Source organism: Saccopteryx leptura, chromosome 6 (assembly GCF_036850995.1).
Source record: "Saccopteryx leptura isolate mSacLep1 chromosome 6, mSacLep1_pri_phased_curated, whole genome shotgun sequence".
NCBI lineage: Eukaryota > Metazoa > Chordata > Mammalia > Chiroptera > Emballonuridae > Saccopteryx > Saccopteryx leptura.
In genome coordinates, this window is record NC_089508.1 from 88,209,006 (window position 1) to 88,235,375 (window position 26,370).

The 26,370-nt window shown below is 40.7% G+C and overlaps 2 protein-coding genes and 1 long non-coding RNA gene across 9 annotated transcripts in view; 1 reads left to right on the forward strand and 2 right to left on the reverse strand.

The window, feature by feature from the left end:
• Nucleotides 1-8,993: 8,993 nt before the first annotated feature.
• On the reverse strand, nucleotides 8,994-16,060 carry LOC136376243 (uncharacterized). Its single transcript, XR_010746159.1, has 3 exons — nucleotides 15,866-16,060; nucleotides 10,027-10,411; nucleotides 8,994-9,608 (listed from the first exon to the last, which is right to left on the reverse strand). It is a non-coding gene; the product is annotated as an uncharacterized lncRNA (long non-coding RNA).
• Nucleotides 16,061-16,114: 54 nt separating this feature from the next.
• On the forward strand, nucleotides 16,115-22,995 carry EMC4 (ER membrane protein complex subunit 4). 3 transcript variants are annotated; one of them, XM_066342709.1, is made up of 5 exons: nucleotides 16,115-16,301; nucleotides 16,614-16,728; nucleotides 21,537-21,690; nucleotides 22,010-22,170; nucleotides 22,412-22,995. In XM_066342709.1, exons 1-5 carry the CDS (start codon nucleotides 16,216-16,218, stop codon nucleotides 22,445-22,447), a joined length of 552 nt encoding a protein of 183 aa, XP_066198806.1. In that variant the 5' UTR covers nucleotides 16,115-16,215; the 3' UTR covers nucleotides 22,448-22,995. The 3 variants fall into 3 exon arrangements, with proteins under 3 accessions (XP_066198806.1, XP_066198809.1, XP_066198807.1); XM_066342712.1 differs by lacking the exon at nucleotides 22,010-22,170; XM_066342710.1 differs by lacking the exon at nucleotides 16,115-16,301 and having other exon boundaries at nucleotides 16,612-16,736.
• Nucleotides 22,656-26,370, reverse strand: part of SLC12A6 (solute carrier family 12 member 6) — a 98,274-nt gene continuing 94,559 nt past the window's right edge. For all 5 annotated transcript variants that reach the window (XM_066342704.1, XM_066342702.1, XM_066342701.1 and 2 more), the window contains one exon: nucleotides 22,656-25,728. In XM_066342704.1, the coding sequence (XP_066198801.1) occupies nucleotides 25,659-25,728 (70 nt within the window). In that variant the 3' untranslated portion in view covers nucleotides 22,656-25,658. The remainder of the gene's footprint in view (nucleotides 25,729-26,370) is intronic.

A 26,370-nucleotide genomic window follows, 5' to 3' on the forward strand; every position in this document is an offset into this window, starting at 1 on the left:
CTACTCAAACTTACCTGAACTCTGAACCTTTTAAAAGGGACAGCACAGCCTGACCAGGTGGCGCAGTGGACAGAGCATTGGACTGGGATGCAGAGGACCCAGGTTGGAGACTCCGAGGTCGCCAGCTTGAGCACGGGCTCCCTTGGTTTGAGCAAAGCTCACCAGTTTGAACCCAAGGTCGCTGGCTCGAGCAAGGGGTTACTCGGTCTGCTGAAGGCCTGCGGTCAAGGCACATATGAGAAAGCAATCAATGAACAACTAAGGTGTCGCAATGTGCAACGAAAAACTAATGATTAATGCTTCTCATCTCTCTCTGTTCCTGTATGTCTGTCCCTGTCTATCCCTCTCTCTGACTCTGTCTTTCTCTCTGTCTCTATAAAAAAGAAAAAAAAAAGGGACAGCACAAATATTCTAAACAGTTACTCTTATCTATAATAAAAAGGGTAGCGGGACTAGTCCGGGTCTTGGGGAAAGGGGCGTGGCTCCAGCTGCAGGTTGGGTGGGGAAGAGGGCGGGAGTTGGCTGGTTAAAAGCAGCAGAGCGTGAATATCTGGCAAAGTTGTAAGTGAGATTAAAAACAAACAAACAACAACTAAAAAAAAAACGGAACCAAATTGGATTTGCCACGAAATACTGTGTTATAAAACAGTATGCTGACCAAGGCTTGTGGCCTGACTTGGGAGCTGGCTCCTCCCACAGGGGTGGAGCCAAAAACCCAGAACAGGCGGAGTTCTGCTACTGAGCATGGGCACACAGTCCAGCCTGGCCTGTGGAGCCAAGGCTTACAGCCGTCCCACAAGTGGGCTCCTCCTGCAGGGGCAGGGTGAAAGCCCAGAATCAGACCCGCAACTGAACAAAGGTGCTCGCCAATGCCCTCAGGGCCGAGCATAATGCCATCCATGGGGGCGGGGCGAAGGCCAAGGTCGCCAAGGCTTGTACACCCAAGCACATGATCACAGCCACCCCGTGAAGGGAAGACGGAAACCACAGAAACAGCCCCAGTGGGAAGGCACTGGCAATGCCCATACCTAAATGCCCTAGGCAGCAACAGCAGAGAGGGTGGTGCAGACAGACCACACCTAGGGAACAGAGGACATACCCAGTGGACTTCAGTGGCCAAGACCTTCTTTTACACAGAGAAGATGAGAAGGCAGAGAAATGCAACACAAATGAGTCAAGAGAAATCCCCACAAAAGAACCTGAATGAATCAGATATAACCAAATTACCAGATGCAGAGTTTAAAATAACGATTGTTAGGATTCTCAAAGATATTAGAACAACAATAGATGGTCATTATGAACACTTAAATAAAGAGACAGCAGATATAAAAAAGGACATTGAAATAATAAAAAAGAATCAGTCAGAAATGACAAATATAATATCAGAAATGAAGAACATAATGGAAGGAATTAAAAGCAGGATGGATGAAGCTGAGAATCAAATCAGCGAGTTAGAGGACACAATAAATAAAGGCATGGAAGCAGAGCAGAAAAAGAAAAGAGACTCAAAAAGTCTGAGGAAACTCTAAGAGAGCTCTGTGACAACATGAAGAGAAATAACATCCGCATCATAGGGGTTCCTGAAGAAGAAGAGAAAGAACAAGGGATAGAGACTTTGTTCAAGCATATCATAGCTGAAAACTGCCCTCAATTAAGGCAGGAAAACATCTCACAAATTCAGGAAGCACAGAGAATTCCATTAAAGAGAAACCCAAAGAAATCAACACGAAGACACATCATAATTAAAATACCAAAGCTAAGTGATAAAGAGAAAATATTAAAAGCTGCTAGAGAAAAAAAGACTATCACCTACAAAGGAGACCCCATAAAGATGACTTCCGACTTCTCAACAGAAACACTTGAGGCCAAAAGGGAATGGCAAGAAATATTCAAAGTAATGCAGAACAAAAGACTACAACCAAGACTACTTTATCCAGCAAGGCTATTGTTTAAAATTGAAGGAGAAATAAAAAGCTTTCCAGACAAAAAAAAACCCTCAAGGAATTCACTACAACCAAACCAAGGCTGCAAGAAATGCTAAGGGGCCTGTTGTATACAGATCAAAGGAGAAAAAGAATATAGCAAAAGAGGAATACAATTTTAAAGAATAAACAATTACATATCAATAATAACCTTAAGTGTAAATGGATTAAATGATCCGATCAAAAGACATAGGGTAGCTGCGTGGATAAGAAAACAGGACCCGTACATATGCTGTCTATAAGAGATACACCTTAAAAAAAAAAAGATGCACATAGACTGAAGATAAATGGATGGAAAAAATATTTCATGCAAATGGAAATGAAAAAAAAAGCTGGGGTAGCAATACTTATATCAGACAAAATGGACTTTAAAACAAAGACTATAGGAAGAGATAAAGAACGTCACTACATAATAATAAAGGGAGCAATCCAACAGGAAGATATAACCATTATAAATATCTATGCACCTAATATAGGAGCACCTAAATATATAAAGCAGACTTTGATGGATTTAAAGGGCGAGATCAACAGCAATACTATAATAGTAGGGGATTTCAACACCTCACTAACATCACTAGATAGATACTCAAGAAAGAAAATTAACAAAGAAACAGCAGACTTAAAGGACATACTAGATCAACTCGATTTAATAGATACCTTCAGAACCTTTCACCCTAAAGCAGCAGAATATACATTCTTTTCAAGTGCTCATGGTACATTCTCTAGAATAGACCACATGTTAGAGCACAAAAGCGGTCTCAACAAATTTAAGAAGATTGAAATCATATCAAGCACTTTCTCTGATCACAATGGCATAAAACTAGAAATCAACCACAACAGAAAAGCTGAAAAATACTCAAACACTTGGAAACTAAATAGCACGTTATTAAATAATGAATGGGTAAACAATGAGATCAATGAAGAAATTAAAAAATTCCTAGAAACAAATGATAATGAGCATACATCAACTCAAAATTTATGGGACACAGCAAAAGCAGTCTTGAGAGAGAAGTTCATAGCATTACAGGCATACCTCAAGAAGCTAGAAAAAGCTCAAATAAACAACTTGACGCTACATCTAAAAGAACTATAAAAAGAATAGCAAGTAAAGCCCAGAGCTAATAGAAGAAAGGAAATTATAAAGATCAGAGCAGAAATAAATGACATAGAGGCTAAAGAAACAATACAGAGGATCAATGAAACCAGGAGCTGGTTCTTTGAAAAGGTAAACAAGATCGATGAACCTTTAACCAGACTCACCAAGAAAAAAAGAGAGAGGACTCAAATAAAATTAGAAACGAGAGTGGAGAATAACAACTGACACAACAGAAATACAAAATATGTAAGAAAATAGTATGAAGAACTGTACGCCAAAAAAACTAGACAACCTAGGCCCTGGCCGGTTGGCTCAGTGGTAGAGCGTCAGCCTGGCATGCAGAAGTCCGGGTTCGTTTCCCAGCCAGGGCACACAGGAGAAGCGCCCATCTGCTTCTCCACCCCTCCCCCTCTCCTTCCTCTCTGTCTCTCTCTTCCCCTCCCGCAGCCAAGGCTCCATTGGAGCAAAGATGGCCCAGGCGCTGGGGATGGCTCCTTGGCCTCTGCCCCAGGCGCTAGAGTGGCTCTGGTCGTGGCAGAGCGACGCCCCGGAGGGGCAGAGCATCACCCCCTGGTGGGCAGAGCGTCACCCCCTGGTGGGCGTGCCGGATGGATCCCGGTGGGGTGCATGCGAGAGTCTGTCTGACTGTCTCTCCCCGTTTCCAGCTTCAGAAAAATACAAAAAAAAAAAAAAAAAAAAAGACAACCTAGATGAAATGGACAAATTCCTTGAAACATATAATCTTCCAAAAATTAATCTGGAAGAATCAGAAATCCTAAACAGACCAATTACAACAAATGAGATTGAAACAGTTATCAAAAAGCTCCCAAAAAAGAAAAGTCCTGGGCCTGATGGCTTCACAAGTTAATTCTACCAAATATTCAAAGAAGAACTAATTCCTATCCTTCTCAAGCTATTTCAAAAAATTCAAGAGGAAGGAAGACTTCCAAGCTCCTTTTATGAGGCGAGCATAACTCTGATTTCAAAACCAGGCAAAGACAACAAAAAGAAAGAAAATTATATGCCAATATCCCTGATGAATTTATATGCTAAAATCCTCAACAAAATATTAGGAAACCGGATCCAGCAATATATGAAAAAATCATACAGCACAATCAAGTGGGATTTATTCTTGGGAGGCAAGGCTGGTACAATATTCGCAAATCAATCAATGTGATTCATCACATAAACAAAAGGAAGGAGAAAAACCACATGATAATTTCAATAGATGCAGAAAAAGCATTTGTTAAAATCCAGCACCATTCATGATCAAAACTCTCAGCAAAATGGGAATACAGGGAACATACCACAACATGATAAAGGCCATCTATGACAAACCCACAGCCAACATCATACTCAATGGGCAAAAATTAAAAGAAATCCCCTTAAGATCAGGAACAAGGCAGGGGTGCCCCCTTTCACCACTCTTATTCAGCATAGTCCTGGAAGTCCTAGCCACAGTAATCAGACAAGAAAAAGAAATAAAAGGCATCCAAATTGGAAAAGAAGAAGTAAAACTATCATTATTTGCAGATGATATGATAGTGTATATAGACAACCCTAAAGTCACAGTAAAAAAACTACTAGACCTGAGAAATGAATTCAGCAAGGTGGCAGGATATAAAATTAATACTCAGAAATCAGAGGCATTTTTATACACTAACAATGAACTGTCAGAAAGAGAAATTAAAGAATCAGTCCCCTTTACCATTGTAACCAAAAAAATAAAGTACCTAGGAATAAATTTAACCAGGGAGATTAAAGACTTGTACTCGGAAAATTATAAAACATTGATAAAAGAAATCAGGGAAGATACAAACAAGTGGAAGCCTATACCGTGCTCATGGTTAGGAAGAATAAACATCATTAAAATGTCTATATTACCCAAAGCAATTTATAAATTCAATGCAATACCGATTAAAATATCAATGACTTACTTCAAAGATATAGAACACATATTCGAAAAATTTATATGGAACCAAAGGAGAACACGAATAGCTTCAGCATCTTGAAAAGGAAGAATAATGTGGGAGGTATCACACTTCTGGATATCAAGTTATACTATAAGGCCATTGTACTCAAAACAGCCTGGTACTGGCATAAGAACAGGCATATAGATTAATGGAATAGAACAGAGAACCCAGAAATAAACCCACACCTTTATGGACAACTGATATTTGACAAAGTAGGTAAGAGCATACTTTGGAGTAAAGACAGCCTCTTCAACAAATGGTGTTGGGAAAATTGGAAAGCTACCTGCAAAAAAATGAAACTAGACCACCAACTTACAGCATTCACAAAAGTAAACTCAAAATGGATAAAAGACTTAAATGTAAGTCGTGAAACCATAAGCATCTTAGAAGAAAACATAGGCAGTAAGCTCTCTGACATTTCTCGCAGCAATATATTTGCCAATTTGTCTTCACAGGCAAGTGAAATAAAAGACAGGATAAGCAAATGGGACTATATCAAACTAAAAAGCTTCTGCACAGCTAAAGACAATAAGAACAGAATAAAAAGACAAACTACACAATGGGAGAACATATTCGACAATACATCTGATAAGGGGTTAATGACCAAAATTTATAAAGAACTTGTAAAACAATACTAGGAAGACAAACAATCCAATCCAAAAATGGGCAAAAGAAATGAATAGACACTTCTCCAAAGAGTACATACAGATGGCCAATAGGCAGATGAAAAAATGCTCAACATCACTAATCATTAGAGAAATGCAAATTATAACCACAATGAGATATCATCTCACACCAGTCAGAATGACGCTCATCAACAAAACAACACAGAATAAGTTCTGGCGAGGATGTGGAGAAAAGGGAACCCTCCTGCACTGCTGGTAGGAATGCAGACTGGTGCAGGCACTGTGGATAACAGTATGGAGATTCCTCAAAAAATTAAAAATCGAACTGCCTTTTGACCCAACTATCCCACTGTTAGGAATATATCCCAAGAACACCATAGCACTGTATGAAAAGAAGAAATGCACCCCCATGTTTATGGCAGCATTGTTCACAATAGCGAAGATCTGGAAACAGCCCAAGTGTCCATCAGAGGACGAGTGGATTAAAAAGCTTTGGTACATATATACTATGGAATACTACTCAGCCATAAGAAATGATGACATCGGATCATTTACAACAACATGGATGAACCTTGATAACATTATACTGAGTGAAATAAGTAAATCAGAAAAAACTAAGAACTATATGAATCCATACATAGATGGGACATAAAAATGAGACTCAGAGACATGGCCGAGAGTGTGGGGGTTACAGGGTGGGGGAGAGGAGAGGGAGGGGGATGGGAGAGGGAGGGACACAAAGAAAACCAATTAGAAGGTGACGAAAGACAATTGGACTTTGGGTGATGGGAATGCAGCATAATCTAATGTCAAAATAACCTAGAGCTGTTTTCTCTGAACATATGTACCCTGATTTATCAATGTCACCCCATTAAAATTAATTTTAAAAAAACAACAAAAAACAAAAAACCCAGTATGCTAAATAAGTCTAAAACATCTGCAAGAATCGAAACCAAAATGTCTATGGAGGCCCTGGCAGGTTGGCTCAGTGGTAGAGCGTCGGCCTGGCGTGCAAGAGTCCGGGTTCAATTCCCGGCCAGGGCACACAGGAGAAGCGCCCATCTGCTTTTCCACCCCTCCCTCTCCTTCGTCTCTGTCTCTCTCTTCCCCTCCCACAGCCGAGGCTCCATTGGAGCAGGGTTGGTCCGGGCGCTGAGGATGGCTCTGTGGCCTCTGCCTCAGGCACTAGAGTGGCTCTGGTCGTAACAGAGCGACGCCCCAGATGGGCAGAGCATCGCCCCTTGGTGGGCATGCTGGGTATCCCGGTTGGGCGCATGCGGGAGTCTGTCTGACTGCCTCCCCATTTCTGGCTTCGGAAAAATACAAAAAAAAAAAAATGTCTATGGAATTTTTTGCATGGCAGGATTTGTTATATTTTTTACTTATATCTTCCATTTTATACAATTCATGTCCTTGTTTTGTAATTAAACTAATTTTTAAACAATCACTTTATTAGCCTGATTTTTGGGAGATGCTATTTGACTTCCTACAAGAAATAATTTAGTCCACAAAACCTTAAAAATGTAAATGAGCAAATTTTGGAGGGCCTGTTTGAACTTATCGATGTTGTAACTGTATAACCTCTGTGGTAAGCAATCCAAATTGCATGAATTTTTTAGAGAACTGTGCTGTTGACAAGCTACCAGGGATGTTTGGAGCAACATTTTTTTTAGTAGTGACAAGTGGGAACAACCTAAATGTCCATTAATTGTGGACTAGTTAACTGAATTATCATACATCCATGCCACGTATACTTTGTAGCCTTTAGAAAGAATGACGTTGATCTGAGTGACGGGCATGGAAGATACCCAAGACAGACTAAATGAAAAGACAAGTCAATGGGCAGTGTTTAGTATGTTTCCATCTACAAAATAAGCTCCTACACATTGAACAACACTACATTTATGAATGTTTTAAGGTGTGACTTTGTCTTTCAGGTACCAAAAGGTACTAACTGCTCTCTTTCAATTCTTCTGAACCCAGTTTCATCCTTGTATTAGTCTGCTCAGGCTGCCATAACAAAATACCATAGACTCATTGGCTTAAACAACAGAAATTTTCACAGTTCTGGAGGCTGGGAAGTCCAAGGTCAAGGTTCTGGCTGATTCAGTCCCTGGTGACTTCCTGGCTCTCTTCCTGCCACCTTCTCATAGTGTGTCCTCACTGTCCTAAGTGAGAAGGGAAGCTCCTCTTGTGTCTCTATTTTTTTAAGTGACCTTTAAATTTTATTTTTCAATGACAGTATATATTCAATATTATTTTGTATTAGTTACAGGTGTACAGAACAGTGGTAAGACAATAATATGCCTTTTTGTGTCTTTTCTTATAAGAACACCAACTCTATTATGAGAACCCCACCTTCATGACCTCATGGAACCCTAAGTACCTCTCAGAGGTCCCATCTCTAAATGTGGGAGGACAGAAACATTAAGTCCATAAGAATCCTTCCAAAAAAACTCAGTCTGTAAAACAATGCTTTGTATCTGAACCAATCAAAGCTTTTTAAAATTAGCACAAAGGAAAACAATGCCACAAAGGACCTGGATTGGTCATTCAGATACTTGATGTAGAGATGGTTAAGACAACTTCCAAGATAGCTGACATTAATTACCAGAAAAAATCCAGAGTAACAAGCTAGAAGAAACATGTTAGGCCATCAGTAATATGTATATATCATCATGACTCATGCTATGGCTCATTTTATCCTTTAATGGGAACTGTGGGAATGGCAATCCTCCCAGTTTCCGAAGCAAGTGCCGGAGGGAAGTGCTATAATGGGGACTTTTTAAAATGTGAATTGCACAACAGTCCTCCTGAAATGAAAAACAATTTGCTAACGAAGAATAGTATTACTAACCCACATCTTCTCCCAGCACCATACTAGTTCATGTCACTGCTGATAGGGTGAGGTGACACTACAGAGCCACGAACCAGACAGAGAAATGATTCAGAGACCCAACAAAAAATAGCGAGGTAGGATCTTATAGAAAAAAAAATTATTAAAGAGGTTTGAAATGCAGAGACAAAATTTTTCCTCGTTAAGACCCCATTACTAACATAGAATAAATTGCACCATGAATAAAATAGTGTAAGGTGGTGGGTGGTCCTTTTCAGAAGGCAATAAACAGTAGAGTTAAATAACACAAATATCTGGGATTTTCAAAGAAAGCCCATTTTACTGAAGCTGTCAAAAGGTTTAAAAGCTTTTAGAGCAAACTGGGGAATTGGTTGGATCAGTAAGGATAGGCATATAGAATTATTATAGACGTTAAATAACATAGACTTCAAAACTTAAAACATATCTATAAAAGCTTTTTATTTTTTTACTTTAGAGGGATCTAGTCTTGTAAATCTGGTTTTCTGAACAGAAAATTTTCTTGTTCAAGTTTCAATCCAAATGCAACTGCTCTGAAGAGAATGTCATACATATTAGAATTAGTCAGCTTTCTTAGATTTCCAAAAAGAGGTGGATGAGTGTGTGGGGGAGTGAGATACAAAAACCGTGTAGCTAGCACAAATTATAAAAGTCAAACAAGACAACTGGTATGACCTATGGAATCATGGTGTGCTTTCTCACAGTTTAATTAAGCATTTGCTCAAAGGCACAAAGTAAGCAAAGTTTAAAATTTATTTATTTTAGTGAGAAATAAAGAGAGAGAGGGACAGACAGGGATAGACAGACAGGAAGGGAGAGAGATGAGAAGCATCAATTTTTCGTTGCAGCACTTTAGTTGTTCATTGATCACTTTCTCATATGTGCCTTGACCAGGGGGTTCCAGCTGAGTGGGACACCTTCCTCAAGCCAATGACCTTAGGCTCAAGTCAGCAACCTTGGACTTCAAGCCAGCGACCATGGGGTCATGTCTATGATCACACGCTCAGGCTGGTAACTCCGCACTCAAGCTGGTGAGCCCGAGCTCGAGCTGGCGACCTCGGGTTTTTTTTTTTTTTTTTTTTTTTTTTTATCTTTCTTGAAGCTGGAAACGGGGGCAGACAGTCAGACAGACTCCCGCATGCGCCCGACCGGGATTCACCCGGCATGCCCACCAGGGGCGATGCTCTGCCCACCAGGGGGCGATGCTCTGCCCCTCCGGGGCATCGCTCTGCCACAACCAGAGCCACTCCAGCGCCTGGGGCAGAGGCCAAGGAGCCATCCCCAGCACCGGGGCCATCTTTGCTCCAATGGAGCCTTGGCTGCGGGAGGGGAAGAGAGAGACAGAGAGGAAGGAGGGGGTGGGGTGGAGAAGCAAATGGGCGCCTCTCCCATGTGCCCTGGCCGGGAATCAAACCCAGGTCCCCCGCACGCCAGGCCGACACTCTACCGCTGAGCCAACCGGCCAGGGCCCGACCTCGGGTTTTGAACCTGGGCCCTCTACATCCCAGTCCAATGCTCTATTCACTGCGCCACCGCCTGGTCAGGCGCAATGTTTAACATTTATTTTTACAATTTCAGTATTCCGATTATTTTCTAATTCAAGTTTAGTCCAGTAGCAGGCATACAGGAGGCTCTCAAAAACTATTGATTCTTTGCTTACTTTGTGAAAATTCAAACCATGTTATTCTAAAACAACCAAATGCTGTAGTCAGTGGTTTCAGTCCTTGTTCCTCAGTAGAATCACCTGGAGAGCTATAAATAAATCTTGATGCCCACCTTCCTCCTAAAGCAAATGAATTAAGAATCACTGGAGGTGTGGCCAGGGTATCAGTATTTCTTCAGAGCTCCCAAGGAGTCTCCTACGAATTGAGAAAAGAGAACCATTAAGCTTCTAGGTTTAGAATCATGTTATAACAGGGGTAAAGAGAGGGTGAAATTAGTAAAGGAGGTCAAATGTATGGTGACAGATGGAAACTAGACTTTAGGTGGTGACCACACTATAGTGTACACAGATAATGAATTATGTTGTACACGTGAAACTTATGTTATTACCTAGTTACCTTACTAAAAATTATATATATATATATTTTAAATTTTAATTGACATAACTGACATAACATTAAATTAATTTTAGGTGTACAGCTTAATGATTTGACATATACAGGATGGGGAAAAATTAGGCTTACAATTGTTTGTATGGAAACTACAATAAATAATAATTCATGTACTCACAACTGTAAAACTTCTTTGGTCTCACCCTGTATATATATTTACAACAAATTTAGTTAACATCCATCACCACACAGTTACATTAAAAAAATTAAGTTTTTGAAATCCAAAATTGGTACCTGCACAATGCAGAGGAAAAGTATAGAAAAGTACAATTTTAAAAAGTTAATCTGGGCCTGACCAGGTGGTGGCGCAGTGGATAGAGCGTCGGAGTGGGATGCTGAGGACCCAGGTTCGAGACCCTGAGGTTGCCAGCTTGAGCGCAGGCTCATCTGGTTTGAGCAAAAGCTCACCATCTTGGACCCAAGGTCGCTGGCTCGAGCAAGGGGTTACTCGGTCTGCTGAAAGCTCACGGTCGAGGCACATATGAGAAAGCAATCAATGAACAACTAAGGTGTCGCAATGCGCAACGAAAAACGAATGATTGATGCTTCTCATCTCTCTGTTCCTGTCTGTCTGTTCCTGTCTATCCCTCTCTCTGACTCTTTGTCTCTGTAAAAAAAAAAAAAAAGTTAATCTGAAATCCTATTACTCCTTTTGTTTATCGTTTTAGTTTTTTTCTATGAATATATATGAAATAATATGCAAAATGTAAAAAAAATATGCAAAATGTATGAAAACATACATTTTAAAATTAAAAGGTAGCATAGAAGTCATCTAGTATTAAGTCCCTCGTTTTATAGATGAAGAAATTAAGGCTAAGACAGTTCCAGACTAAAAGTGACTCAGGTAGTTCATTTAGAATTAGATGCTAGGTTTCCCTTAATTTTTTTGCCAAACAAAATTTGTACCAAGACTGGAATCCTCAAAAGTTTAATTCCAAGTTAAAACTCCATTTCCATAACAAGTAGAGTTTTATAAAGTGCCTTCATCTCTCCTGAACTATAGCATACAGCAAATTGCCCCAAAGTGTTCTACGGAATATTGATTCCACAGACAGTAACAGATATGATAACAAAAGAGGGGGTGGGTTCTTATTTAGGTAGATTGGGAAACAAAATTATAGGAGAGTCTTACTGAATCACTTCTTGTGATTTTTATGTTAAAGTAATAGCACTGACCATCTCTGGGGTGGGTATACTCGCAGAATATACTATGCAGTATTTGACCTTGGACCCCTTCCTCAGCTTAGTCCCAGTATCTTTACATTCTTTGGAATGTTTTAGCAAATAAGACTGTGAGGCCTCCCAGGATAAAGGAATAAAAGATCTGGAACGCAGTGGTCCCCTCGTCTATCATGGGGGTTAGGTTCCAGAACTGCCCCCCACATAGGCGAAAATCCGTAAAGTAGCAATCTTGTATTTATTTTATTATTTATGTATAGTTTAGGCTTTATAAACCCTCCCCACACTCCTATAAACCTTTCCTACACTGTTATTAACCTTTTCCCACACTTATTTTGCCTAAAAAATAATTAAAATAATATATAAAACTACCTATATACTGCAAAATCTCGTGATATAGCGAAAAATCCACAATACCAAATTAGATATATACAATTTAAAAATCCGCAATAGAATGAGACTGTGAAAAGTGAACCGCGATATGGTGGTGAGGAACGAGTGTACTCTATTGAAGTCAGAGCAACTTTGATTCAGGTTATAATTACATTTTTTTTTTTTTAGATCTGGCCGGATAGCTCAGGTTGGTTGAGCATTGTCCCAAAGAACAGAGTTCGCCAGTTTGATTCCCAGTCAGGGTCCATAAGGAAAAGATTAATGTTCTTGTCTCTCTCCTTTCCTCACTCACTAAAATCAATAAATAAAAATAAAAATAAATCTTTTTTAAAAAGTAGGAGAATACTTAAATTTTTTTTAGAAATGTTAATTTTTATAGAGAGGAAGAGGGAGAGAGAGAGAGAGAGAGAGAGAGAGAGGAACATCAATCTGTTCCTGTATGTGCCTTGACCGGGGATTGAACCAGCAACCTCTGCACTTCAGGCCAGGGTAGGAAGTACTTTAAAATGGAAGGAATATATGAGTCAAGTGACTAACAATGTTTTAAAGTGTTCCTTTAAATTTTATTAAAGAAGCATAATAAAAATAGCTTGAAAATCAGACAAAATTGCACAAAAATAATTACCAGAAGACAACATATAACATTTTTAATGTATTCCCTTCTAATTTTTGTTTTACTTTATGTTATTATAGTATATTCACAGTTTTTTTTATTTATTTTATTTTATTTATTTATTTATTTTTTTACAGAGACAGAGTCAGAGGGATAGACAGGGACAGACAGACAGAAATGGAGACAGATGAGAAGCATCAATCATCAGGTTTTTAAAAAATTATTTATTTATTTATTCATTTTAGAAAGGAGAGAGAAAGGGAGAGAGAGGAGAGAGACAGAGAGAGAAGAGAGGGAGGAGCAGGAAGCATCAACTCCCATATGTGCCTTGACCAGGCAAGCCCAGGGTTTCGAACCAGCGACCTCAGCATTTCCAGGTCCATGCTCTATCCACTGCGCCACCACAGGTCAGGCAATCATCAGTTTTTCGTTGCGCGTTGCGACTTCTTAGTTGTTCATTGATTGCTTTCTCATATGTGCCTTGACTGTGGGCCTTCAGCAGACAGAGCAACCCCTTGCTGGAGCCAGCGAATCTGGGTCCAAGCTGGTGAGCTTTTGCTCAAGCCAGATGAGCCCGTGCTCAAGCTGGCGACCTCGGGGTCTTGAACCTGGGTCCTTCCACATCCCAGTCCAACGCTCTATCCACTGCACCAACGCCTGGTCAGGTGTATACTCACAGTTTTGTATTACTTTTACTTTCAATTAACTTACTCATATTCACTAAACATTTATTCAGTGCTTTATAAATGTAAGGCAACCCAGGCTGTGGAATCAAAGATAATTAACATATAATTTCTACCCTTAAGGAATTTTTTTTTTAATTCACTGAAAGGAGTGGCAGAGACAGACTCCCGCATGCGGCCTGACTGGGATCCACCCAACAAACCCACTAGGGGGTGTTGCTCTGTTGCTCAGCAACCCAGATCTTCTCAGCACCTGAGGCTGAGGTCATGGAGCCACCCTCAGCACCCAGAGCCAACTCGCTCCAATCGAGCCATGGCTGCAGGAGAAGAAGAGAGAGAGAGAAGAGGGGAGGGGTGGAGAAGCAGATGGGCACTTCTCCTGTGTGCCCTGACTGGGAATTGAACCCAGTACATACACACGTTGGCTGAAGCTCTACCACTGAGCCAACTGGCCAGGGCCACCCTCAAAGAATTTGAAGGCCAAGGCCTTTGTGAAGTGTTAGATGAATCTCAAAGGTTCATCAGAGACCATAGGAATCAAGGCAGAAAAGTAGAGAGAAGGAAAATGATCTACAAGCTGGGTCTATTATCAGATAGGAATACATTATAGAATCGACTGGAAGGGGAAAAGTCCTTTTCATTCCTGCCTTGTTCATGCAGTCCTCTATAAACACATAATATCTCTAAAATCAGAAAACAAAGTGGGGGGAGTGGAAACCTTCAGCCTCTTCATATCACCATCATCTTTAAGGGTCTAAATTCTTTAGTTGGCCAATGAAGCTCTTTTCAATCTTATCTTTCAACCATTGTCACAGTACTCCTCCCACTTGCCCCCAACTCCCAGCCATATCAACTATCGTGGAGTCAAAGTAATACAAATATAAAAATTATATGGTACCATTTTCAAATTTAGCAATTGAATTATTTTTATAATTTTATAGCTGGTGGAATGTAAATTGATGGAATTTTCCTAGTGGGCATTTTAAATGAAAATTCCTTTAAAATGTGCATACTTTGATACAGCAATTGCTGTTCTGGTATTTTAACTTAAGAAAATAAGACATGCAAGAATGTTCACATTAATATGGATTATAAAAGAGAAAAATAAAACAGAAAACAACTTAAATATCCAATAATAGGTTAAATTATGATAAAGGTGTACAACTGAATACAAATCCCAATAATGTTGTAGATTACTTAATGAAATTAAAAACACATTATGTGTCCTGGCCAGTTGGCTCAGTGGATAGAGCGTGGGCTTGGGGTATAAACGTCCTGCTTCAATTCCCTGTAAGGGCACAGAGCAGAAGCATCCATCTGCTTCTCTCCTTCTTCCCCTCTCGCAGCCAGTGGCTCAGTAGGTTCCAGTGTGTGCTCGGGGCGCTGAGGATAGCTCCTTTGCTTCTACAGTCAGCCTCAGGTGCTAAAAATAGCTGGGTTGATAGGAGCATGGTCCCATACAAGGGTTGCCTGGTGGTACCCGGTTGAGGCACTTGCAGGAGTCTGTCTCAGTAACTCCCCTCCTCTCACTTAAAAATAAATAAATAAAAACAAACAAAACATAAAACACATCATGCATGTGTGACAAGCACACCATTTAACCTTACCAGAAACCTTGAAAGTAGGTAGATTATTCAACTTTTACGTATGAAGAGGTTTGAAACAATTTAACTTGCCCAAGGTCATACAATTAAGCAATGAAGCCAGGATTCAAATGAAGGACATCTGAATCTCAAGCCACGAGCCTTTCCTTTCCAAAACTGCCTCCTAGCTTTTGTGCAGAACCGGGGTACACCTATCAACCTCGCAGGGTTACTGTGAGAATTAAATGAAGTAATAAACACAAAGCTCCTGGAACACAGCGGACATTCAATACTTGGAAGCTGCTAAATAACTCAAAGTCGCATAATCCGCGCTGATACCAAGATTTCGCCGGGGTAGTCAACCTTTTTATACCTACCGCCCACTTTTGTATCTCTGTTAGTAGTAAAATTTACCGCCCACTGGTTCCACAGTAATGATAATTTATGAAGTAGGGAAGTAACTTTACTTTATAAAATTTATAAAGCAGAGTTACAGCAAGTTAAAGCATATAATAATAATTACTTACCAAGTACTTTATGTCAGATTTTCACTAAATTTGGCAGAATAAATCTTTATAAAACAACTTACTATAGTTAAATCTTTTTATTTACACTTTGGTTGCTCCGCTACCACCCACCATGAAAGCTGGACCGCCCACTAGTGGGCAGTAGGGACCAGGTTGACTACCACTGGTTTAAGGGGAGATTTGAACTTTTTAATTTCCGGGAGAGCGCAGAACTCAAGCACCTTTTCTCGGCTTCAACTCTTAAAGCAGCGTCGAGGATGGACCTTCCCTCTGCCGCGTTAAGTGCACCTCAGCGGTCAGGGAACACACACCAGACCTCTTCAGCAAGGAGGGGACGCGGGAAAGTCGCTTTAGGAAGAATTAAGCTCTGTCAGCTGCCCTACTTGCCAGCCTCAGAACCTCCACACACGACCAGTTCCGCCGCCAGGCCGTGTCCGGAAAAGACGTATTACTCACGCGCCGGAAGTGGTTTCGCGGACTGAGACGTAGAAGGCGCGGTCGCCGGCGAACCTGACGTTCCTTCTACTCCTTAGGCTAAGGAAGTTCGCCGTTTTGGAAGGCGTCCTTTGCCATGACGGCTCAGGGGAGCCTGGTGGCCAACCGAGGCCGGCGCTTCAAGTGGGCTATTGAACTGAGCGGGCCTGGAGGGGGCAGCAGGTGAGGAGCCTGGGCGAAACGCGGCATCAGAGCCTTCCGCCCAGAACTGCCCCGGAGGCATGGAACCTGGACAGGCTAGGTGGCCTAAAGACGACTCCCGGGGAGCTAGCAGCTAGTATCTCTTGGAGGTTTTTGTGCCCAAAGGATGCTTATTTAAGTCTTTCGAATGGGCAGGTGTCTGACGAACCCACGGGAGTGCTTGATCTAAGCTGCGTAGGTGCATCCAAAGATCTTCTATGAGCAGTAGAACACGAAATGTGGCATATGAAGTGTGGGAGTCTGCAGCCTTAATTTCTTGGTTTGGTTCTTTAGGGGCCGAAGTGACCGGGGTGGTGGCCAGGGAGACTCGCTGTACCCAGTCGGTTACTTGGACAAACAAGTACCTGATACCAGCGTTCAAGAGACAGACCGGATCCTGGTGGAGAAGGTATAGAGGTATAGATGTCACTGCAGTCATGGGGCTAGTCCTGACCACAGACCCACTTGTCTCTCCCAGACAGCATACGAATATCTTGCTGTCCATGGTCCTTATACTGAATCTTTGGTAGCTCGGCTGCTTGAGATTAATGTTATGGTAGTTTACATATCAACTCCAAAAATGCTTAATAATTGGAAAAAGTAAAGACATTTGAAACATAAGGCATAATAAAGTAGGTTGAATATTACTTGTTGTTGGCGCCGCCTTCCAGTTGCCTTCGTTTTCTACTCTAATTTCCTTACACCACATAGTCTGTCAGGATATTCTGTTGACTTTACCTTCAAAATAGATTTAAAAATCTTACTTTTTTTGTGTGACAGAGACAGACAGACAGGAAGGGAGAGAGATGAGAAGCATCAGTTCTTCCTTGCGCATCTTAGTTGTTCAATGATTGTTTTCTCATAACGTGCCTTGACAGGGGTGGGGTGGGGAGGGCTCTACAGCAGAGCGAGTGACCCCTTGCTCATGCCAGTGACCTTGGGCTACAAGCTAGCGATCTTTGGGCTCAAGCCAGCAACTATGAGGTCATGTCTATGATCCCACACTCAAGCCAGGGTCGCTCAAGCTGATGAGCCCGTGCTCAAGCTGGATGAGCCGGTGCTCAAACCGGTGACCTTGGGGTTTGGAACCTGGGTCCTCTGTGTCCCTCTCAGATGCTCTATCCACTGTGCCACCACCTGGTCAAGCCAAAATCTTACTTTCTTACTACCTTCACCTATCATCCTGGTCTAAGCCAATACTATTTTTCACCCAGGTGCCTGCAACAGACTAAAAAAAGAAATGAATTCTTTTGAGTTGTGGTTTATTTACAATTAACTGTATTCATTTAAATTGTGATTTCCTGGCCCTGGCTGGTTGGCTCAGCAGTAGAGCTTCGGGCCTGCGTGTGGAAGTCCTGGGTTCGATTCCGGTCAGGGCACACAAGAGAAGTGACCATCTGCTTCTTCACTCCCTCCTCCTTCTTTCTCTTTCTCTCTCTAGCCCCTCCTGCAGCCATGGCTCCAATAGTTTGAGCAAGTTAGCCCGGGCTGCTGAGGATGCTTCCATAGCCTTGCCTCAGGCACTAAAATAGCTCATTTGCCAAGCAACAGAGCAGTGGCCCTAGATGGGCAGAGCATGGTCTCGTAGGGGGCTTGCGGGTGGATCCCAGTCCAGGGCCATGCTGTAGTCTCTCTGCCTCCCACCTCTCAATTAAAAAAAAAAAAAGGTGGTTTCTCAACCTCAGTCCTGTTTGAGTTGAATAATTAATTCTTCATTGTAGGGGCTGTACTGTGCACTGTGGAATGTTTAGCAGCAACCCTGGCCTTAACCATTAGGTGCCAAAGTTCCCTTCCCCAGTTGTAATAATCAAAAACGTCTCCAACGTTACCAGTCTCCAGGGAGACAAGTTGCTCTCCATTGAGAAACACTGATGATGATGATGATGATTTTGATTCTGAGAGTACATTCATTAAAGCTGGGACAGTGTAACAAGGAAGGTCCTAGGATAGAAGAAGCAACAGGAGAGAGACCAGTTGGGCTGCTTTGGCTCTCTAGAAAAGTTACAGGAAAGCAGTGAGCCAAGGCAAGGCTGCTGTCAGCTCACTGGGAAGTCAGAGAAAAGGGAGACTTGGAGACAGGTTGAGGGGATTGGCTGGGGGTGAGCTGTCACTCGATCCCTTGCAAGTCTTGTGAGGTCCCCCAGTCAGGAGATGCACGCCTGTGGGTGAAGAACACGAAGAAGGGAAGGGTGCTACTAGGAGGGAGAGTATATTGAGAAGCAATGATTATTATTATTTCTTTTTAATTTTATTATTTTTATTTTTTCTGAAGTTGGAAACGGAGGCAGTCAGACAGACTCCCACATGTGCCCGACCGGGATCCACCTGGCATGCCCACCAGGGGGCGATGCTCTGCCCATCTGGGCCATTGCTCTGTTGCATTCAGAGCCATTTTAGTGCCTGAGGCAGAGGCCATAGAGCCATCCTCAGCGCCCGGGCCAACTTTGCTCCAATGGAGCCTTGGCTGCAGGAGGGGAAGGGAGAGACAGAGGAAAGAGAGGGGGAGGGGTGGAAAAGCAGATGGGCGCTTCTCCTGTATGCCCTGGTCGGGAATCAAACCCAGGACTCCTGCACGCCAGGCCGACGCTCTACCACTGAGCTAACCGGCCAGGACCTATTTTTCTTTTTTTTTTTTTGAGAGAGAGAAAGGGACAGACAGAAGGGAGAGAGATGAAAAACATCACCTCAGTTTTCATACGTGCCTTGACTGGGGGGCTCCAGCTGAGCCAATGACCCCTTGCTCAAGCCACGACCATGGGGTCATGTCTGTAATCCCAAGCTCAAGCCGGTAACCCTGTGCTCTAGCTGGTGACCTCGGGGTATCAAACCTGGGTTTCAGTGTCCCAGGCTGATGCTCTATCCACTACTCCAGCACCTGGTCAGGTCCATCTCAAGCTTTTTGTACTTATTCTTCCCTTTTCCTGGAATACTCTTCCCCAGCTACCTTTGACTTCTCTCTCATCTCAAATGTTATCTCCTTAATGAAGCCTACCCTCGTGGCACTCCCTATCCTGTTTTCCCACTTTATATTTCTCCATGTCATTCATAAGTACGGTAGAATTTACTGTCTACCGTTTCATTCTTGTAAGCTCCATGGGAGCAGGATTTTGTTTCTCAAGTGCTTAGAACAGTGCCTGCTTTTTCTTTCCTCTCAGCCTTGCTAATGTTCAATACTATATGATCTTGGTTTTTTGAAATTCAAGTGATTTTCACAACATGAAAATGACAGATATTATCATTTCTTTCTTGGTAAGATCATTTTTCATCTTGGTATCAAATTGTAACAATACATGAGAGTAAAAGTATTAAAATGGCCTGATATTAAAGGTAGATTATCATAAAATATATACTTTCTTTAGAACAGTTCTGTTGTATGGATGATTTAAGTATGGCCATTTATTCTTTTAATAGAGTAAACCCAAGTGTATAGTGGCATATTATTTTTATATAGCTTAACTTTGTTAATGGTTTGTTTAGAATTTTTACATTTAGGTTCATGACTGATAGTGAACTTGAACTTTTCTCATAATGTTCTTGTCAGGTTTTGGTACTTATGAGGCCCCATATAATGAGTTGTAGAATGTTCATTTTTATTCTCTGAGTTTAAGATTAGCTTTATATTCTTCGTAAATGTTTAGAATTTGCCAAGAAAGACCATCTGGGCTTGATCACAGATTTAGTTTCTTAAACAGTTACAGGATTATATTTCCAATTTCTTATGCCATTTAGGTAGGTTGTATTTTTTCTAGGAATTGAACCATTTCCTAATATTCATAATATCACTTTAGTATTTGCAAGATTTACAGAGATGTCTTTTTTTATACTGATGTTGAATATTTATTTCCCATCCTTTTTTTCATCAGACTTACCAGTGTTGACCTTATTAATCTTAAAAAAACAAACAAACCCAAACACCTTCCGCTTTCTTGATTTAAAGATCATTTCATTAATTACTGTTCTCATTTTTATTTTCTTCCTTTTCCTTTCCTTGGGTTTGTTCTTTTTCTAACTTATTAAAATAGATGCTTGCCTGACCTGTGGTAGCGCAGTGGATAAAGCGTAGACCTGGAAATGCTGAGGTCGCCAGTTCGAAACCCTGGGCTTGCCTGGTCAAGGCACATATGGGAGTTGATGCTTCCAGCTCCTCCCCACCTTCTCTTTCTGTCTCTCTCTCCTCTCTCTCCCTCTCTATCTCTCTCTCTCCCTTTCTCTCTCCTCTCTAAAATGAATAAAATAAAACAAAAAAAACCCCCTCACTTAAAAAAAAATAGATGCTTAGTTTGTTTTTAGTCCTTTGAATATGTATTTGTTATATATTTTTAAAGTTTTTGCTGTGTCACACAAATGCTAATAATTATTTTGATCAGTTAAAAATATATTTTTCATTATTTAATTCATGAATTATTAAGAATATATTTGTTAATTTCAACTCAAGGGATTTTTTGGTTACCTTTTTGTTATTGATTTCTAGCTTAATTGCATAGTAATCAAAGAACATGCTTTGTTTAATGTGAGTTGTTATTTATACTTTATGGTTCAGCCTGACCTATGGTGGCGCAGTGGATAAAGCGTCAACCTGGAAATGCTGAGGTTGCCGGTTCGAAACCCTGGGGCCTGCCTGGTCAAGGCACATATGGGAGTTGATGCTTCCAGCTCCTCCCTTCTTTCTCTCTCTCTGTCTCTCTCTCCTCTCTAAAATGAATAAATAAAGTTTAAAAAAAACAAAAACAAAAAACCCTCTCGATATACTTTATGGTTCAGCAGGTGGTCAGTTTTGTGAATGTCCCTTTTGTGTTTGAGAAGAATGTGAATTCTGCTGCTGTTCGTGCAATGTTCTATGTCAGTTGGGTTAAGTTTATTAATAATGTCTTTCAATTCTTCTATATCTTGATTTCTTTGTTCTATTAGTTACTGATTGAGCTTTGCTAATTTCCTGCTATGTGGATTTATCTATTTCTTCAGTTGTAAGTAGAACAATGATAGATGCAGAAATACAGGACAGAAGCAGGGAAACCTTTGTTTAGTTAGGGGGAAGTGACACCTGAAGAACCTATAGGGAAAAATTTTAGGTGACATGGAGGCCAGAGGTGGTAGAATTGGTATGTCAGTCAGAGCACAAAATTGAGACTTGTGTTCATCTGACTTTAACATCAGTGATACAATTAATGTGAGACTGAGGGTAGTAATGAGAAGTTACCGTCGTGTCTTTTGTTTTAGCGCTGCTGGGACATTGCCTTGGGTCCCCTCAAACAGATTCCCATGAACCTCTTCATCATGTACATGGCAGGCAATACTATCTCCATCTTTCCTACTATGATGGTGTGTATGATGGCTTGGCGACCCATTCAGGCACTTATGGCCATTTCAGCCAGTAAGTATTCTTGAAGTAATAATCCTTCCCAACGTTTTAAGAGTTAAAGGCAAATTCTTAGGCAGAACCCATATTGGAAATCTCTGGCATGGATCTTGGCTAGTAGCAGGGGTGGAGGGTACCCAGGGTGGGTGATGGTAATGGTGGTGAAATGGAGGAAAAAAACAGTGCTTACCATGGTTATTTGTTCACTTTTAATAGTATTATTTGCTATTTTTACTGTGGGCCTGTTTATATTATTTATACTGTTTTAATATGTGGCCTGATTCATACTTTTTTTAAAAGTTGTTTTGGTTTTGACACTTTGTTATCCCAACAGCTTTCAAGATGCTGGAAAGTTCAAGCCAGAAGTTCCTTCAGGGTTTGGTGTATCTCATTGGGAACCTCATGGGTTTGGCATTGGCTGTTTATAAATGCCAGTCCATGGGACTGTTGCCTACGCATGCATCAGATTGGTTAGCCTTCATTGAACCCCCTGAGGTAAGGCAAAAGGAAAATTAACTTTGGGGCCACTTGTAATGAACAGTAAATAGCTGATCCATTTGATGATGGGGGATTCGAGTTGGTATTAACACCCATTTCTTAAGAAATAAAATCCATTAGGAGTTTGGAAGTTATTTCTTAAGGATAAAATAACTTGTGATTAAAATATTAAGTACTTGATTCAGGAAGTTATTTCAATGCTCATTCCCACTCATCAGTTTACTCTTTCTTGTTTCAGAGGATGGAGTTCAGTGGTGGAGGACTGCTTTTGTGATCCTGAGAAAGAAGCACCTGGTGCCTGTGTATTTGGATCTCATTTACAACCTTCTTTCGCCCTGTGGCTCCTCCTCAGCATAGTCACCCCTAACATTATCACTCGTGCTGAAAAGAACCGAGGCACTCTTTTCTCCATGTGAGGAGGCCCACAGCCTAGAAAGATAATGTACACATCATTATAAACACAAAGAAACTGCATTGCAACCTTTGACCGAAAATAATGTAGAAAACTTTATTTATGTTTCCAGTATAGAGCAAACAGCAAATAAAATCATAACTCTATGTAAACAAAAGAATGGTTGCTGCAAAATCAAGAACCACAGCAGCATCTTCTTTCAATAAATTAAATGGTCAAGAACAGTGCTTTAAAAAATATTGTACACATTTCCCTTAAATCTGTTTTCCTTAATCTTTCACTTCCATTTAACACAAGCTGGGACATAAAAATTCTGTTGGAGACACTTGCGGAGGATGTGAGAGGCTAATGCTGGATTCTGATTATACATGATGAAAAGAAAAATAAACCAGACAAAAAGAGCACATAAATATGCTCCTAGTGTAATTGCTACTTGAATATCCACAATGGATTTTTAACGTTTAGGGGGAATGAGGATTGGAGGAATGGTTGAGGCCACAGGATCTGAGGCAATGGAAGATACAAGTAGTCATCTTCCCCTGCCAAGAGGAAACCAGTACCTGTCAAGTAGATGCTAGAATTCAAACTTCAGCTCTTAAGATAGCTACAGAAGGCAGAGGGGCAGCAATGGAAAATGTATTATTATAACCTGCCCTGATAAAGTCATAGCTAAGACTTAAAAGCTGGATCTTACTCTAAAGGTAGGAGGAGAACTGTCTCTCTTTCCTTCTTAAAACACAGAACCCCTTCCCCTAAGGTGCATTCTTATCTAGTTTTCAGTATTGCTTTATTTGCAGTGATTAAAAGAGACAAGACGCTTTGCAGACAAACAACATAAGCAACACATGGACATGAAATGCTCTAGACAGAGACAAGTTTAAATCTGGCCTCATAACCATTTTCCCATGTAACAGTGATTTTGTTATAGGGGCTGAAGCAGTGGCTGTATTAGTAGCCACTAGTTCCCTTATCCCTTTAAAAGATTCTTATAGAGCTCCAACCACAGAAACCTTTTAAAACTAACCTTAACTTCTGCCCACATTTTATTATATATGGAAAAAATATATATATGTAAATATAATTTTGGCCAGAGGGTGTGTAGAGGAATTCCTGGGCAGGCTGACCTTTAGAGCATGGACCTTTAATATCTTGGGTCTTGTGGAACCTGTTCTATTGCTGGACTCAACAATGGAGGGTTGCAGTGGAAGTTGTAAACAATGCTTCTACCCTCTGCCAGATTAGCAGAATAAAAGATAAAGATTCTGTTGAAAGAAAAAACACAAGGAACATACTGAAATGACCCAGTTTCTTAAGCCACATTGAAGGGTTTTCTTCTCTTTCTGTAAGGGTCAAATGAACAATCTGCTAGCACCTACGTCAGCTTGTTCCATATCCTCTAGGGTAGTCAAAAGCTCCATATTTTACTGGGTAATCAAAAAAGTGGCACTATCAGTCAATAAAGTGAAATTCAAAAGCAGCCATAAATATAGGCAAATAGTTCCTCTAAATAACCTATCCTGTAAAAAATGATTTCACATATTTGAAATAACCACTTAGTCACACAGGGTAATTTCCCTATGCTTGAAAGCCAGTTGTTTTCTGATCAGTAAGTTAGCAAATAAAAAGTTAAGCTCGCATACGTATTTCTGTAACACAATGCTTCTAAAACAAAATAAATAGCAGAAGACAGCTTGGATAATCTCTTGGTTTAGAGTCACATTTCTACAGTCAGAATGAAGAATAAAATTGAAAGGAAAATGCATATATTAACATTTAAGTGATGGCCTCAAGTCTTCACTATGGCTTTAGAAATGAATCCACAGGTTTCTTAGTGAAATAAATTTCTTGAATCAGGACAGTGTCAATTGTATCCAATTTTTAGTGAAGTAGGAAAGCAGAATAACAGCATCTCAGTAACTTTGGCACTATGGAAGGAATATGGCTCTGGAACTTCGAATTCCATTGCTGGGTTTCCCCTTTCAAAGACAAATCTTTTAGGGAAGGTTTTAGCCAGTCTTCCTTGTGTTTGTTCCTGTGATTTTTGACCTGTGCCTACTCACCCAGAGGGCATAAAAGGGAGAAAGAAAGGTGAACCTATTGGTTGGTCAATGTACATTATCATCTCTATTTCTTTTCTTTCCTGTATTTTTTAGATAACAGCTTGTATGTTTTGATCATGTCACAGGTAACCAGATTATATTTCAGTAAATCTTAATAGCTATCTTTAGAATTTCCTTAGTTTGGCCATTTGAAAAGAACCTGAAAGAAATAATTTTTACTCCACTGTTTAAAAACAATTTCCACAGTAACACTGCCTGTATTACAATCTTAACTACAGAGTGGGTTTTGAGAAACAAACAGCTGAAATATACAACAACCCAGTATGTGTACCTAAACTTGGTATTTTGGGGAAAATCTTGTTTTTGAGGAAGAAGTAGAAGTTGCAGCCCATATTTAAATTTTTGTAAATTAGTACCCTAATATAACTTTAGAGTCCTGGAGAAGAGTGGATACACTCAAGAAAATTAGCTAAAAAGGTTTTCATCTTGGCTGGCCATAATGACCTTCACCAGGATGTTATATGCCCCTATTCTTGGCCATGAATTCCTTAGTATGATAGTGTTTCTGTTACCCTCATGGTGCCATCAAAGAACCATGACTTCTGAGACTCATCTTTAATATTTCATATGTACTTGCTTTTTGTCTTCAGTTGAATTTCTAGTGCCCCTTCTGCCAATTCATTTTATTGGTTCAGCTTGTTAAGTCTAACTTGCCTTCAACTGGTACAGACATGGCTTTAGGACTTGACCATTTTTCTAACGTTGAGGGAATATTTGCTTCTGCAAGGACAGCAGATCATCTGGGAGCAAAGAGCAGAACTATTGTTACTTTTCTGCACAAGTACTTGAGGCTCAGCTCATCAAGAGTTCATTCAGGTGATGCGTACAGAACACAGGCCTCTGTGAGAGTGGTAGGAAAGAGCTGGTGCTTCCATGAAGGATGGAAGCCTTTTGGGAAACATGAAGCCAAGCAGAGTCATTCAGGAGTAGATTACGAATAAATGGTGATCACTTCACTGCCACCACCTCGAACAAGGAGAACTCGCTCTAGTCCCTCGGTGAGCACTTCTAGGAACTCCATGTCTTCAGAATTTGTCAAGGAGACAAGCAGAAGAGCACACTTTACAACCTGGTATCATGATCATCAGAGTTTATCTGATTACAAAGGTGTAAAATCAACATGCTTGTTTTAATTATTTAATACTCAGAAATGGGACTACTTTGTGATTCAATTTCACTTTGTGAATCAATCCAGGGATCTAGTCCTTTTGCATATATAATACAGGGCACTTGTTAGATTTTTTTTCTAAATTTTTTTTTAAATAAGCAGAAACCCATAAGTAATGTGTTATTTGTAGCAAAATAAGCAAGAAACCCAAACAAACCAAACAAAAAAACACAGCAGGGCAGGTCATTAAGATTCCTAGAAAGAACCCAAGCAATTTCTTTTTTTTTTTTTTTTTTTTTTTTTTTTTTTTTTTTTCATTTTTCTGAAGCTGGAAACAGGGAGAGACAGTCAGACAGACTCCCGCATGCGCCCGACCGGGATCCACCCGGCACGCCCACCATGGGGCGGCGCTCTGCCCACCAGGGGGCGATGCTCTGCCCATCCTGGGCGTCGCCATATTGCGACCAGAGCCACTCTAGCGCCTGGGGCAGAGGCCGAGGAGCCATCCCCAGCGCCCGGGCCATCTTTGCTCCAATGGAGCCTTGGCTGCGGGAGGG

Bases quoted from the DNA above. Each gene is read 5' to 3' on its own strand.
- EMC4 (XM_066342709.1), top strand. From the start codon at position 16,216: ATGACGGCTCAGGGGAGCCTGGTGGCCAACCGAGGCCGGCGCTTCAAG. The intron at 16,302-16,613 runs GTGAGGAGCCTG...TTGGTTCTTTAG, and splicing joins GGGCCTGGAGGGGGCAGCAG to GGGCCGAAGTGACCGGGGTG. The intron at 16,729-21,536 runs GTATAGAGGTAT...CTTTTGTTTTAG, and splicing joins ACCGGATCCTGGTGGAGAAG to CGCTGCTGGGACATTGCCTT.